At 45.2% G+C, this 14,805-nt stretch overlaps 1 protein-coding gene across 2 annotated transcripts in view; it reads left to right on the forward strand.

Annotated features, from left to right (window-relative positions):
• The first annotated feature begins 4,657 nt into the window (after positions 1 to 4,657).
• Positions 4,658 to 14,805, forward strand: part of tk2 (thymidine kinase 2) — a 37,519-nt gene continuing 27,371 nt past the window's right edge. For both annotated transcript variants that reach the window (XM_078210535.1, XM_078210537.1), the window contains exons 1-2: positions 4,658 to 4,774; positions 5,343 to 5,386. In XM_078210535.1, coding sequence (XP_078066661.1) covers positions 4,672 to 4,774; positions 5,343 to 5,386 — 147 coding nt within the window. In that variant the 5' untranslated portion in view covers positions 4,658 to 4,671. The remainder of the gene's footprint in view (positions 4,775 to 5,342; positions 5,387 to 14,805) is intronic.

Below are 14,805 nucleotides of genomic sequence, written 5' to 3' on the forward strand. Positions count from 1 at the left end.
CGGTGGCCATGTTCACCTTCCTAAACCCTGAGCCTGAGAGTTCCCACCCTCTCTTTGTGGTGGCACGGTGGCACAGTGGTTAGAACTGCTGCCTCACAGCGCCAGAGACTCGGGTTTGATTCCCGGCTTGAGTCACTGTCTGTGTGGAGTTTGCACGTTCTCCCTGTGTGGGTCTGTGTGGGTTTCTTCCAGGTGCTCTGGTTTTCTCCCACAGTAAGAAGTCTCACAACACCAGGTTAAAGTCCAACAGGTTTATTTGGTAGCAAATACCATAAGCTTTCGGAGCACAGCTCCTTCGTCAGATGGAGTGGATATCCACTGTTCATCCACTCCATCTGACGAAGGAGCTGTGCTCCGAAAGCTTATGGTATTTGCTACCAAATAAACCTGTTGGACTTTAACCTGGTGTTGTGAGACTTCTTACTGTGCTTACCCCAGTCCAACGCCGGCATCTCCACATCATTTCTCCCACAGTCCAGAGATGTGCAGGTTAAGTGAATTGGTCATGATAAATTAAGAATACTCAGGAGTGGCAGGGTGGCACAGTGGTTAGCACTGCTGCCTCACAGTAAGGAGTCTAACAACACCAGGTTAAAGTCCATCAGGTTTATTTGGTAGCAAACGCCACTAGCTTTCGAAGCGCTGCTCCTTCATCAGGTGAGTGGGAGATCTGCTAACAAACAGCAAACAGGGCATATAAAGACACAAACTCAATTTACAGAATAATGAATGATTGGAATGTGAGTCTTTACAGCTAATCAAGTCTTAAAGGTACAGACAATGTGAGTGGAGAGAGCATTAAGCACAGGTTAAAGAGATGTGTATTGTCTCCAGACAGGACAGTCAGTGAGATTTTGCAAGTCCAGGCAAGTTGTGGGGGTTATAGATAGTGTGACATGAACCCAATATCCCGGTTGAGGCCGTCCTCATGCGTGCGGAACCTGGCTATCAGTCTCTGCTCAGCGACTCTGAGCTGTCGTGTGTCGTGAAGGCCGCCTTGGAGAACGCTTACCCGAATATCAGAGGCCGAATGCCCGTGACCGCTGAAGTGCTCCCCAACAGGAAGAGGACAGTCTTGCCTGGTGATTGTCGAGCAGTGTTCATTCATCCGTTGTCGTAGCGTCTGCATGGTTTCCCCAATGTACCATGCCTCGGGACATCCTTTCCTGCAGCGTATCAGGTAGACAACGTTGGCCGAGTTGCAAGAGTATGTACCGTGTACCTGGTAGATGGTGTTCTCACGTGAGATGATGGCATCCGTGTCGATGAACTGTGGGAGGAAACCGGAGCACCCGGAGGAAACCCACGCAGAAAATGTGCAAACTCCACACAGACAGTGACCCAAGCCGGGAATCGAACCTGGGTCCCTGGGGCTGTGAAGCATCAGTGCTAACCACTGTGCTACTGTGCCGCCCAATTGTGCAAATGTATTTCTTCATGGTCCCTCATTCCATTGTAGTGACTATTTATAGTAAATATACAGGGCCTGATCTGGTTCTTGTGACTGATGCTAACAGGATTGTGTGGCAAACAGGAAGGGGGGTTGGTGAGGAACTGAACTGTAAATATTGTTCATATAAGCACCAAAGGGGTGATTAGCTCTCTCCTGGTCAAAATTATTATTAATTTTTCTACCGGGGAGTTTTTTTTACAGTGTTTACAACACAGAAACAAGTCAATCCATCAGATTCTTGCCAGTGTTTATTCTCGACACAAACCTCCTCCCACCCTATATCATCGCACCCTATCAGTATAGCTCCCTCTTCTAGTGATGGGCAACCCAGGCTAGTGAGTGGGCCATACGAGTGTCCCTCCTTCATCTCAGTGGGCCGCAAAATTGAAATTGGGCTTGTTCACAAACCATGACCCCATGAATAAGATTAAATACGTTTAATACACGGTGAATACTTCATAACGTGTTATAAAAAATGTTTAATCGTTTATATAATAATCGAATTGTCATCAACTTCAAATGGTAAAAAACCAAAGAAATATTGACATTTTGAACACTGTAGAAAGATAGAAAAGAAAAGGGCTGCTATAAAATTGCCAGACTTCACTCGGGTTTTTGTTTAATCAACGTAGATGTAGAATTCACTTTCTCAATGGGGAGCAGGTTTGTTAGTAATCGTAATGAGGTGTTTTAAATACTTTGTAGTTTTAAAGGTATATGTAATACCTTTAATTCGTCCATACATATAAATATATCTCCTATACATTTTTAGAAATTAAACAAAGAAACTTCGATGCACAGTTACAGAGTGCCCCTTTGATACCAAACATTGTTAGATACATTCCTTTAAAGCACCCAACTGTTGGAATCACAAGACCATAAAGGAAACTTAATTGCCTCACCAGACACCTTATCAGAAACAACTGATACAAGAGTGAGTTTTAATGAAGCTGCCTTCACAGTTTCTAATCAAAACAGAGTCAGAAAGATATTAATGTCACAGCTAACGAAAAAGTTATGGTAGGGGACTTAGTGAGAACTGACAAGAATTAATGTTAACATAATGATACCCCTTTTAATTGTAGGTAGTGATAAAAAGCTCAGTCATTGGATTGATAATATATCCATGTGTTTCATTATGTTGGCAATAAACAAAACTTATTCGGGCTATAATTGGGAAATATCCTGAAGGCAAGTTGAGTTGACCACATCCCTTAGAGATTCAGGTAACTTCACTGACAAGGCCATAAAATACTAATGGCTTTTGTAGGCCCCCTTTATCAATTAAAGGATGCCCATGTGAGACTGTTTTAGTGAAGATGCTTTGTGAGGCTGCTATCAAAAATAGAGACATGATGTCTCACTAAGAGACGAGAGGACAGGCTTAGGGATGATATGTTGGGGTATCCCACGAGGTATCGTGATCTCATAGATCAGGGTGGTTCAGTATTGTTTCTATTGGTTCAGCACGTAAAGTATGTCATTTGTAACACTTTTGATTGGATTGTGTCCAACTGACTGTGAGCTGCAGAACTGTATAAACCAGGATGATTTTCTTTGTCCGGTGGAGTGGTATCTCTGATCCATTGTGTCAAGAATCTCCCCCCTTGCTAGCAAGTAAAATAAAGACAATCTGTCAGTTAAGTATCTTGTGTTAATGTGTGTTTGTGTTAAAGTCAAACTCGGAAGTCAAGATTTTGACAACACAGAGGGAGCGCATGGCTGTCGCAGTCAGTGTTGTGAGCAATCAGCACACATCTCACTTCACTCGCCCTTGCTTTACGTGCGAATCACTTCAGTCACACCGGCAGCAAAAAAATCTGACGAAGGAGCAGTGCTCCGAAAGCTTATGGTATTTGCTACCAAATAAACCTGTTGGACTTTAACCTGGTGTTGTGAGACTTCTTACAGCAAAAAAATTACACAGAGGGAAATCAGAGGAATGTCGCAACTCTGCGCGTGGGTAAAAGCCAACACAGGGCGGAATATTCCCGTCCTGCCTGCACGGGAATTGTAGTGGGCTGGACAGGACTGTGCAAAGGTATTTTGGCCTCGAGTGGGAATTTCTGGTTTTAGGATGAGCGCGGCCAGAAATTCCCACCCAAAATGTCTCCTGAGCTGCACTGAGAAGCCAGATGGGCCGCATGTGGCCCCCGGGCTGCAGGTTACTAACCCCTGATCAATTCCTTTCTCCCCCATGCCTTTATCCAGCTTCTCCTTAAATGTATCAATATTATTCACCTCAACCAGTCCCCGTGGTAGCAAGCTCCAGATTCCAATCATTCTCCAAAGACATGTTTCCCCTGAATTCTTCATATTGACAAAAGCAGCTACAGTAAACTTATCATCCCTCATTTTGTAAGTAGAGAGTCTACATTTACCCTTTCAGGGTGGCACATAAGAACATAAGAAATAGGAGCAGGAGTAGGCCATCTAGCCCCTCGAGCCTGCCCCGCCATTCAACAAGATCATGGCTGATCTGAAGTGGATCAGTTCCACTTACCTGCCTGATCCCTATAACCCCTAATTCCCTTACCGATCAGGAATCCATCTATCCGTGATTTAAACATATTCAACCAGGTAGCCTCCACCACTTCAGTGGGCAGAGAATTCCAGAGATTCACCACCCTCTGAGAGAAGAAGTTCCTCCTCAACTCTGTCCTAAACTGACCCCCCTTTATTTTGAGGCTGTGCCCTCTAGTTCTAGTTTCCTTTACACGGTGCACGATGGCACAGTGGTTAGCACTGCTGCCTCACTGCGCCAGGGACCTGGGTTCGATTCCCGGTTTGGGTCACTGTCTGTGTGGAATCTGTACGTTCTCCCCGCGTCTACGTGGGTTTCCTCTGGATGCTCCAGTCCGAAAGACGTGCTGCTTAGGGTGCATTGGCCATGCTAAATTCTCCCTCAGGCGCCGGAGTGTGGTGACTCGTGGATTTTCACAGTAACTTCACTGCAGTGTTAATGTAAGCCTACTTGTGACACTAATAAATAAACTTAAAAATAAAGAATTACAAAGTCTTCTATTATGTGACTCAACAGCCTTCTCCCTTGTGGAGACGCATCACTGTTTGCAGCTATAATTGTAGGAATGAATAACTGGATTGCTGCAATTCAGGAAGTTACATCTGAAGCTGGTAACGGGGCGGGAGGGATGCGTCTAAAACGTTTCCGTGTCAGAGGTGGAGTCTGTCTTATCTCTCCGAGCCTGCAAGCTGCTATGTCGGTGACTGTCTGGGGTTTCCTGGGGTTCTCTGCCTGGTGTTGGAATCACTTTCAGCGGCTGCTGCTGCAGCGAAGTCGGCGCCAGCGTTACCCTGCGGGTAAGAACCAGACAGAAATGTACCCCAGAGACTGTAACAAACCTCCTGTAACCAAGCAACACACACACAAACTGTGATGGTAAATTAGTAATCTCTTATCTGTATCCATTGCTGATCACCCCTTAGGACAGACAATTGCCCACGTTATTCCCCAGTTAAATAATGCTTTAAAATTCACAATGTGTCGGGAGCTGCGTTGATTTAAAGGTAGTCATGATTTAGAGATGCGGGCGTTGGACTGGGGTGAACACAGTAAGAGTTTTAACAACACCAGGTTAAAGTCCAACAGGTTTATTTTGTACCAAATAAACCTGTTAGACTTTAACCTGGTGTTGTTAAAACTCTTACTTGATTTAAAGGGACAGTGCCGCCATGAAGAAGTTCCTTTGCATTAATGGGGCCCAGGATACTCATCGTTTGCGTTAATACAAAGATTGCTTCTTTCAGTGCTATTGCATTACCCCCTCTCTTTGTCTCTCTGTCCCTCTGCTCCTACCTGTCCCATAAAGACCATAAAACATAGTCCCTCTCTTTGAAACCTCCTCATGTGTTTTTTTTTCCTCCCTAGTTCGGTTCTTCAGCAATAAATCGAAGGAAGCTAAGAAGTTGGTGGTATGTATGATGGAGCTTGGCACCCAGTCATGAGCGTACTTGTCTTGTTTAAATATGCAAAGTACCCACTCTGACAAGTCAGAGCACAGTACGTGGCAGCATGTAAGATATTCACAGTCAACTGGAACAGACTGGCCAGTTACTGCAACCTGGGCTCTTTACCCAGAGTTTGGGCAGTTCAGGGTCCACTCCAACTGGTCACAAACATGAAGGTTGCTGACAGAAATAGTGAACCCAAAAAGTATAAAAGTGTTAAAACCATAAGACTGGTGCCACCCAGCTATTTTCTAAATGTGCAGGACTGTACACTGTAATAAACTCTGGTGAAACTTTAAAATTCCAGAAATACAGAATTGGGAATACCAGAGAAAATAGGAAAACTAAAATCACCAAGCATTTAAATGGGCACTTGAAACACCATAGCGTACAGGCCTCAGACCAAGCGCTGGAAAATGGGATTAGAATGAAGCAGTGGCATAGTGGTATTGACTAGTAATCTGGAGACTCAGGACAAGATCTGGGGTACCCGGTTCAAATCCCACCACAGCAGGTGAATTAAATAAAAACAATCTGGAATTAAATGATGAGCATGAAACCATTGTCAATTGTTGTAAAAACCCATCTGGTTCACTAATGTCCTTTAGGAAAGGAAATCTGCCGTCCTTACCTGGTCTGACCTACGTGTGACTCCAGACCTTGATGTTGACTCTCAAATGCCCTCTGAAATGGAGGGCAGGACACTGGAGCTGAGCATTTTTTTTAGATATAGCACTTAGGGTGACGGGGATCATAGGATATGGGGCTGGGGGCTCTGGATTCCCACAACTGATGAGAAGCTGATTTACTTTGTTTTTTGATTTGATTTGATTTATTATTGTCACATGTATTAGTACACAGTGAAACGTATTGTTTCTTGCGCGCCATACAGACAAAGCATACCGTTCATAGAGAAGGAAAGGAGAGAGTGCAGAATGTAGTATTACAGTCATAGCTAGGGTGTAGCGAAAGATCAACTTAGTGCGAGGTAGGTCCATTCAAAAGTCTGACAGCAGCAGGGAAGCAACTGTTCTTGAGTCGGTTGGTACGTGACCTCACACTTTCGTATCTTTTTCCCGACAGAAGGAGGTGGAAGAGAGAATGTCCGGGGTGCGTGGGGTCCTTGATTATGCTGGCTGCTTTACCGAGCGGGAAGTGTAGACAGAGTCCATGGATGGGAGATTGATTTGAGTGATGGACTGGACTTTGTTCACGATCCTTTGTAGTTTCTTGCAGTCTTGGACAGAGCAGGAGCCATACCAAGCTGCTTCAAGTCGAGGACCTTGAATAAAGTTTATAAATTATGCACAGATGGAGAAAGATGCCCTAGGGATAATTTTTAGAATAAAATGCTTCTACCAGTTCCTGCATGGGAGGAAATTCCATCATAGAATCATAGAAACCCTACAGTGCAGAAAGAGGCCATTTGGCCCATTGAGTCTGCACCGACCACAATCCCACCCAGTCCCTACCCCCATATCCCTACATATTTACCCGCTAATCCCTCTAATCTACGCATCTCAGGACACTAAGGGGCAATTTTAGCTTGGCCAATCGACCTAACCCGCACATCTTTGGACTGTGGGAGGAAACCGGAGCACCCAGAGGAAACCCACGCAGACACGAGGAGAATGTGCAAACTCCAAACAGACAGTGACCCAAGCCGGGAATTGAACGCAGGTCCCTGGAGCTGTGAAGCAGCAGTGCTAACCACTGTGCTACCGTGCCGCCCAATTGTGCAAATGTATTTCTTCATGGTCCCTCATTCCATTGTAGTGACTATTTATAGTAAATATACAGGACCTGATCTGAATGTGGTTTTCCTCTTAAAGTCCCCCTAAAGTCAATAAATTCACTTTATTGACTGAGCATCGTCCACTAACAGCAATCTTTGGGCTGTAGACTGGGATTCTATCACTGGCAGCAAGCAGAATGCAGAGGTAGGCATTGCTGCTGTCAGCACACACACATGATCAAGTATCATCAATCAAACCTTCACAGTAACAACTACCTTACCCAATAATTCAACAATATGTAGCTTGTGTGGAATCATTTTCTAATTTGAGAAGTAGAAAACACTCCTGTAACCGCTGGACAAGTTAAGAAGCGTACCAGAAATGATCCAGTATTCTGTTGAAATCTCGACTTCCGAGTTTGACTTTTACACAAATACACATCAACACAAGATACTTAATCGACAGATTGTCTTTATTTTACTTGCTAGCAAGGGGGGAGATTCTTGACACAATGGGTTAGAAACATCACTCCACTGAACAAAGAAAATCATCCTGGTTAATACAATTCTGCAGCTCACAGTCAGTTGGACGCAATCCAATCAAAAGTGTTACAAATGACATACTTTACGTATTGATCCGATAGAAAAAATACTGAACCACCCTGATCTATGAGAGCACAATACCTCGTGGGATACCCCAATATATCATCCCTAAGCCTGTCCTCTAGTCTCTTAATGTGGAGATGCCGGCGTTGGACTGGGGTAAACACAGTAAGATGTTTAACAACACCAGGTTAAAGTCCAACAGGTTTATTTGGTAGCAAATGCCACAAGCTTTCGGAGCCTTAAGCTCCTTCTTCAGGTGAGTGGGAATTCTGTTCACAAACAGGGCATATAAAGACACAAACTCAATTTACAGAATAATGGTTGGAATGCGAATACTTGCAGCTAATCAAGTCTGAAAGGTACAAACAATGTGAGTGGAGAGAGCATTAAGACAGGTTAAAGAGATGTGTATTGTCTCCAGACAGGACAGCCAGTGAGACTCTGCAGGTCCAGGCAAGATGTGGGGGTGACAGATAGTGTGACATGAACCCAATATCCCAGTTGAGACCGTCCTCATGTGTGCGGAACTTGGCTATCAGTTTCTGCTCAGCGACTCTGCGCCGTTGTGTGTCGTGAAGGCCGCCTTGGAGAACGCTTACCCGAATATCAGAGGCCGAATGCCTGTGACCGCTGAAGTGCTCCCGAACAGGAAGAGAACAGTCTTGCCTGGTGATTATTGAGCGGTGTTCATTCATCCGTTGTCGCAGCGTCTGCATGGTTTCCCCAATGTACCATGCCTTGGGACATCCTTTCCTGCAGCGTATCAGGTAGACAACGTTGGCCGAGTTGCAAGTGTATGTACCGTGTACCTGGTGGTTGGTGTTCTCACGTGAGATGATGGCATCTGTGTCGATGATCCGGCACATCTTGCAGAGGTTGCTGTGGCAGGGTTGTGTGGTGTCGTGGTCACTGTCTTCTGAGGACTTCTTCACCGCACAGGACCTTCAACCGATGCTATACACTAGATACATCGATGACATTTTCTTCCTTTGGACTCATGGTGAACAATCACTGAAACAACTCTATGATGACATCAACAAGTTCCATCCCACCATCAGACTCACCATGGACTACTGTCCGGAATTGGTTGCATTCTTGGACACACGTATCTCCATTAAGGACGGTCACCTCACTATACCGCAAGCCCACGGATAACCTCACGATGCTCCACTTCTCCAGTTTCCACCCTAAACACGTTAAAGAAGCCATCCCCTACGGACAAGCCCTCCGTATACACAGGATCTGCTCAGATGAGGAGGATCGCAACAGACACCTCCAGACGCTGAAAGATGCCCTCATAAGAACAGGATATGGCGCTCGACTCATCGATAGACAGTTCCGACGCACCACAGCGAAAAACCGCACCGACCTCCTCAGAAGACAAACACGGGACACGGTGGACAGAGTACCCTTCGTCGTCCAGTACTTCCCCGGAACGGAAAAGCTATGGCATCTCCTCCGGAGCCTTCATAATGTCATTGATGAAGACAAACATCTCGCCAAGGCCATCACCACACCCCCACTTCTTGCCTTCAAACAACCACACATCCTCAAACAGACCATTGTCCGCAGCAAACTACCCAACCTTCAGGAGAACAGTGACCATGACACCACACAACCCTGCCACAGCAACCTCTGCAAGATGTGCCGGATCATCGACACAGATGCCATCATCTCACATGAGAACACCATCCACCAGGTACACAGTACATACTCTTGCAACTCGGCCAACATTGTCTACCTGATACGCTGCAGGAAAGAATGTCCCAAGGCATGGTACATTGGGGAAACCATGCAGACGCTGCGACAACGGATGAATGAACACCGCTCGACAATCACCAGGCAAGACTGTTCTCTTCCTGTTGCGGAGCACTTCAGCGGTCACAGGCATTCGGCCTCTGGTAAGCGTTCTCCAAGGTGGCCTTCATGACACACGACGGCGCAGAGTCGCTGAGCAGAAACTGATAGCCAAGTTCCTCACATATGAGGACGGCCTCAACCGGGATATTGGGTTCATGTCACACTATCTGTAACCCCCACAGCTTGCCTGGACCTGCAGAGTCTCACTGGCTGTCCTGTCTGGAGACATTACACATCTCTTTAACCTGTCTTAATGCTCTCTCCACTCACATTGTTTGTACCTTAAAGTCTTGATTAGCTGTAAGTATTCGCATTCCAACCATTATTCTGTAAATTGAGTTTGTGTCTTTATATGCCCTGTTTGTGAACAGAATTCCAACTCACCTGAAGAAGGAGCTTAAGGCTCCGAAAGCTTGTGGCTTTTGTTACCAAATAAACCTGTTGGACTTTAACTTGGTGTTGTTAAACTTCTTTCTCTAGTCTCTTAGTCAGACATCATGTCTCTATTTTTGATAGAAGCCTCACAAAGCATCTTCACTAAAACAGTCTCACATGGACATCCTTTAATTGATAAACAGGGCCTACAAAAGCCATTAGTATTTTATGACCTTGTCAGTTAAGGGATGTGGTCAATTCAACTTGCCTTCAGGACATTCCTGGTTTATAGCCCTGATAAATTTTGTTTATTGCCAACATAATGAAACACATGAATACATTGCCTATCAGTTCAATGACTGAGTTTTTTATTAGTACCTAAAATTTCAAGGGGTAACATTATGTTACCATTAATTCTTGTCAGTTCTCACTAAGTCCCCTACCATAACTTTTTCGTTAGCTAAGACATTGATATCTTTCTAAGAACAGAACATAGAACATTACAGCGCAGTACAGGCCCTTTGGCCCTCGATGTTGCGCCGACCAGTGAAACCAATCTAAAGCCCATCTAACCTACACTATTCCAATATCATCCATATGTTTATCCAATGACCATTTAAATGCCCTTAATGTTGGCGAGTCCACTACTGCTGCAGGCAGGGCATTCCACGCCCTTACCACTCTCTGAGTGAAGAACCTACCTCTGACATCTGTCCTATATCTATCACCCCTCAATTTAAAGCTATGTCCCCTCGTGCTAGCCATCACCATCTGAGGAAAAAGGCTCTCACTATCCACCCTATCTAATCCTCTGATCATCTTGTATGCCTCTATTAAGTCACCTGTTAACTTTCTTCTCTCTAACAAAAACAACCTCAAGTCCCTCAGCCTTTCCTCATAAGACCTTCCCACCATACAAGGCAACATCCTAGTAAATCTCCTCTGCGCCCTTTCCAATGCATCTACATCCTTCCTATAATGCGGTGACCAGAACTGTACGCAATACCCCAAGTGCGGCCGCACCAGAGTTTTGTACAGCTGCAACATGACCTCCTTGCTCCGAAACTCAATCCCTCTACCAATAAAAGCTAACACTCCGTACGCCTTCTTAACCCTATCAACCTGGGTGCCAACTTTCAGGATCTATGCACAGATCTGACTCTGTTTTGATTAGAAACTGTGAAGGCAGCTTCATTAAAACTCACACTTGTATCAACTGTTTCTGGTATGGTGTCTGGTGAGGCAATTAAGTTTCCTTTATGGTCCTGTGATTCCAACAGTTGGTGCTTTAAGGGAATGTATCTAACAATGTTTGGTATCAAAGGGGCACTCTGTAACTGTGCATCGAAGTTTCTTTGTTTAATTTCTAAAAATGTATAGGAGATATATTTTATATGTATGGACTAATTAAAGGTATTACATGTACCTTTAAAGCTACAAAGTATTTAAAACACCTCATTACGATTACTAACAAACCTGCTCCCCATTGAGAAAGTGAATTCTACATCTACGTTGATTAAACAAAAACCCGAGTGAAGTCTGGCAATTTTATAGCAGCCCTTTTCTTTTCTATCTTTCTGCAATTGTCAGAGGTTATGGACATCGTACTTGTGGTAAGACAGTGGGAACAAACCTGGAGTTGAAGCCATATTCCACCCAAAGAGTATAGGGGGTGTAGGAGTAGAGTTAAGAGAGAAATCAGGATGGCAAAAAGGGGACATAGAACATAGAACATAGAACAGTACAGCACAGAACAGGCCCTTCGGCCCACGATGTTGTGCCAAGCTTTATCTGAAACCAAGATCATGCTATCCCACTCCCTATCATCCTGGTGTGCTCCATGTGCCTATCCAATAACCGCTTAAATGTTCCTAAAGTGTCTGACTCCACTATCACTGCAGGCAGTCCATTCCACACCCCAACCACTCTCTGCGTAAAGAACCTACCTCTGATATCCTTCCTATATCTCCCACCACGAACCCTATAGTTATGCCCCCTTGTAATAGCTCCATCCACCCGAGGAAATAGTCTTTGAACGTTCACTCTATCTATCCCCTTCATCAGTTTATAAACCTCTATTAAGTCTCCCCTCAGCCTCCTCCGCTCCAGAGAGAACAGCCCTAGCTCCCTCAACCTTTCCTCATACGACCTACCCTCCAAACCAGGCAGCATCCTGGTAAATCTCCTCTGCACTCTTTCCAGCACTTCCACATCCTTCTTATAGTGAGGTGACCAGAACTGCACACAATATTCCAAATGTGGTCTCACCAAGGTCCTGTACAGTTGCAGCATAACCCCACGGCTCTTAAACTCCAACCCCCTGTTAATAAAAGCTAACACACCATAGGCCTTCTTCACAGCTCTATCCACTTGAGTGGCAACCTTTAGAGATCTGTGGATATGGACCCCAAGATCTCTCTGTTCCTCCACAGTCTTCAGAACCCTACCTTTGACCCTGTAATCCACATTTAAATTAGTCCTACCAAAATGAATCATCTCACATATATCAGGGTTAAACTCCATTTGCCATTTTGCAGCCTAGCTCTGCATCCTATCTATATCTCTTTGCAGCCGACAACAGCCCTCCACCTCATCCACTACTCCTCCAATTTTGGTGTCATCAACAAATTTACTGATCCACTCTTCAGCCCCCTCCTCCAAGTCATTTATAAAAATCACAAAGAGCAGAGGACTAAGCGCTGATCCCTGTGGCACTCCGCTAGCAACCTGCCTCCAATCCGAAAATTTTCCATCGACCACCACCCTCTGTCTTCGATCAGACAGCCAGTTACCTATCCAATCGGCCAACTTTCCCTCTATCCCACACCTCCTCACTTTCATCATAAGCCGACCATGGGGGACCTTATCAAATGCCTTACTAAAATCCATGTATATGACATCAACTGCCCTACCTTCATCAACACACTTAGTTACCTCCTCAAAAAATTCAATCAAAATTGTGAGGCACGACTTGCCCTTCACGAATCCTACACGAGGTTGTTTTGGCAGATAAGGCAAAGGAGAATCCAAAGAGCTTCTACAAATACATAAAGGCCAAAAGAATAACTAGGGAGAGAGTAGGACCTCTTAAGGATCAACAAGGTCATCTATGTGCGTATCCACAAGAGATAGGTGAGATCCTAAATGAATATTTCTCATCAGTATTTACTGTTGAGAAAAGCATGGATGTTAGGGAACTTGGGGAAATAAATAGTGATGTCTTGAGGAGTGTACATATTACAGAGAAGGAGGTGCTGGAAGTTTTAAAGCATCAAGGTAGATAAATTGCCGGGACCTGAAGAAGTGTATCCCAGGAGGCGAGAGAGGAAATTGCAGGTCCCCTAGCAGAAATATTTGAATCATCGATAGTCACAGGTGAGGTGCCTGAAGATTGGACGGTGGCAAATGTTGTGCCTTTGTTTAGAAAGGGAAAAGCCTGGGAACTACAGACCAGTGAGCCTCACACATCTGTGGTGGGTGAGTTGGTGGAATGTATTTTGAAAGACAGGATCTACACGCATTTAGAGATGCAAGGACTGATTAGGGACAGTCAGCATGGCTTTGTGAGTGGAAAATCATGTCTCACAAATTTGATTGAGTTTTTTTGAAGGGGTAACCAAGAAGGTAGATGAGGGCAGTGCAGTTGATGTTGTCTACATGGACTTTAGTAAGGCCTTTGACAAGGTACCGCATGGCAGGCCCTCAACAGTGTGCAGTCCATCTCCTGCGCCACGACCCTCACCCCCTCCCCGCCCCCCTTGTTTTCACATTTCACCCCGCATGCAAAATATAATTCTCCTCCATTTTCGCCAACTCCAGCGTGATGCCATCACCAAACACATCTTTCCTTCACTCCCTCTGTCAATATTCCGCAGAGACCGTTCCCTCTGGGATAACCTAGTCCACTCCTCCACTATACCCAACACCTCTCCCATCACTCATGGCACCTTCCCATGCAATCACAGAAGGTGTAACACCTGCTCCTTTACCTCCTCCATGCTCACCATCCAAGGCCCAAAACACTCATTCCAGGTTAAGCAGCGTTTCACTGGCACCCCTTTCAATTTGGTCTATTGCATTCACTGCTCCCAATGTGGTCTCCTCTATATCGGAGAGACCAAGCGTAGACTGGGTGATCGCTTTGCTGAGCACAACCAGGACCCTGACCTTCCGGTTGCTGCCATTTTAACACACGATCCTGCTCCCATGCCCACATGTCTGTCCTTGGCCTGCTGCAATGTTCCAGTGAAGCTCAACACAAACTGGAGGAACAGGATCTCATCTTCCGGCTCGGCACTTTACAACCTTCCGGTCTCAACACCGAATTCAACAACTTCAGATGATTTGCTCTACCCCACCTCAACCTCTTGGCTTTCATTCTATTTTATTTAAATTTTTTACTGTTCTCTACCTTTTATTTCTTTATTGTCTTTCTTCATTTTTCTTCTCCCCTCCACTCTTTCCCCCCACTTCATCCCCCCCCCTTCCCTTACCTTTTCTCCCCCTGCTTCCTCTTTTCTACATTCTCCCACTTTCCCATTTCCACGCCCCCCCCCCCCCCCCCCCCCCCAAACATCTCCAACTATCACAGTTTACAGCTTCTCTGCCGTTTGGCCATTCACACCCTTTATTCTCTCTGTGGACAACTATTAACAGTCTTTTCCCTGGGTTTCTTTGGCTATGACTCATCTTTCATTCCCGCCCCCTGCAGTATAAATATCTCCCACTTTCTCTGCCTTTTAGCTTTGACAAAGGGTCATCTGGACTCAAAACGTCAGCTCTTTTCTCTCCTTACAGATACTGCCAG

This window comes from Mustelus asterias, chromosome 4 (genome assembly GCF_964213995.1).
Source record: "Mustelus asterias chromosome 4, sMusAst1.hap1.1, whole genome shotgun sequence".
NCBI lineage: Eukaryota > Metazoa > Chordata > Chondrichthyes > Carcharhiniformes > Triakidae > Mustelus > Mustelus asterias.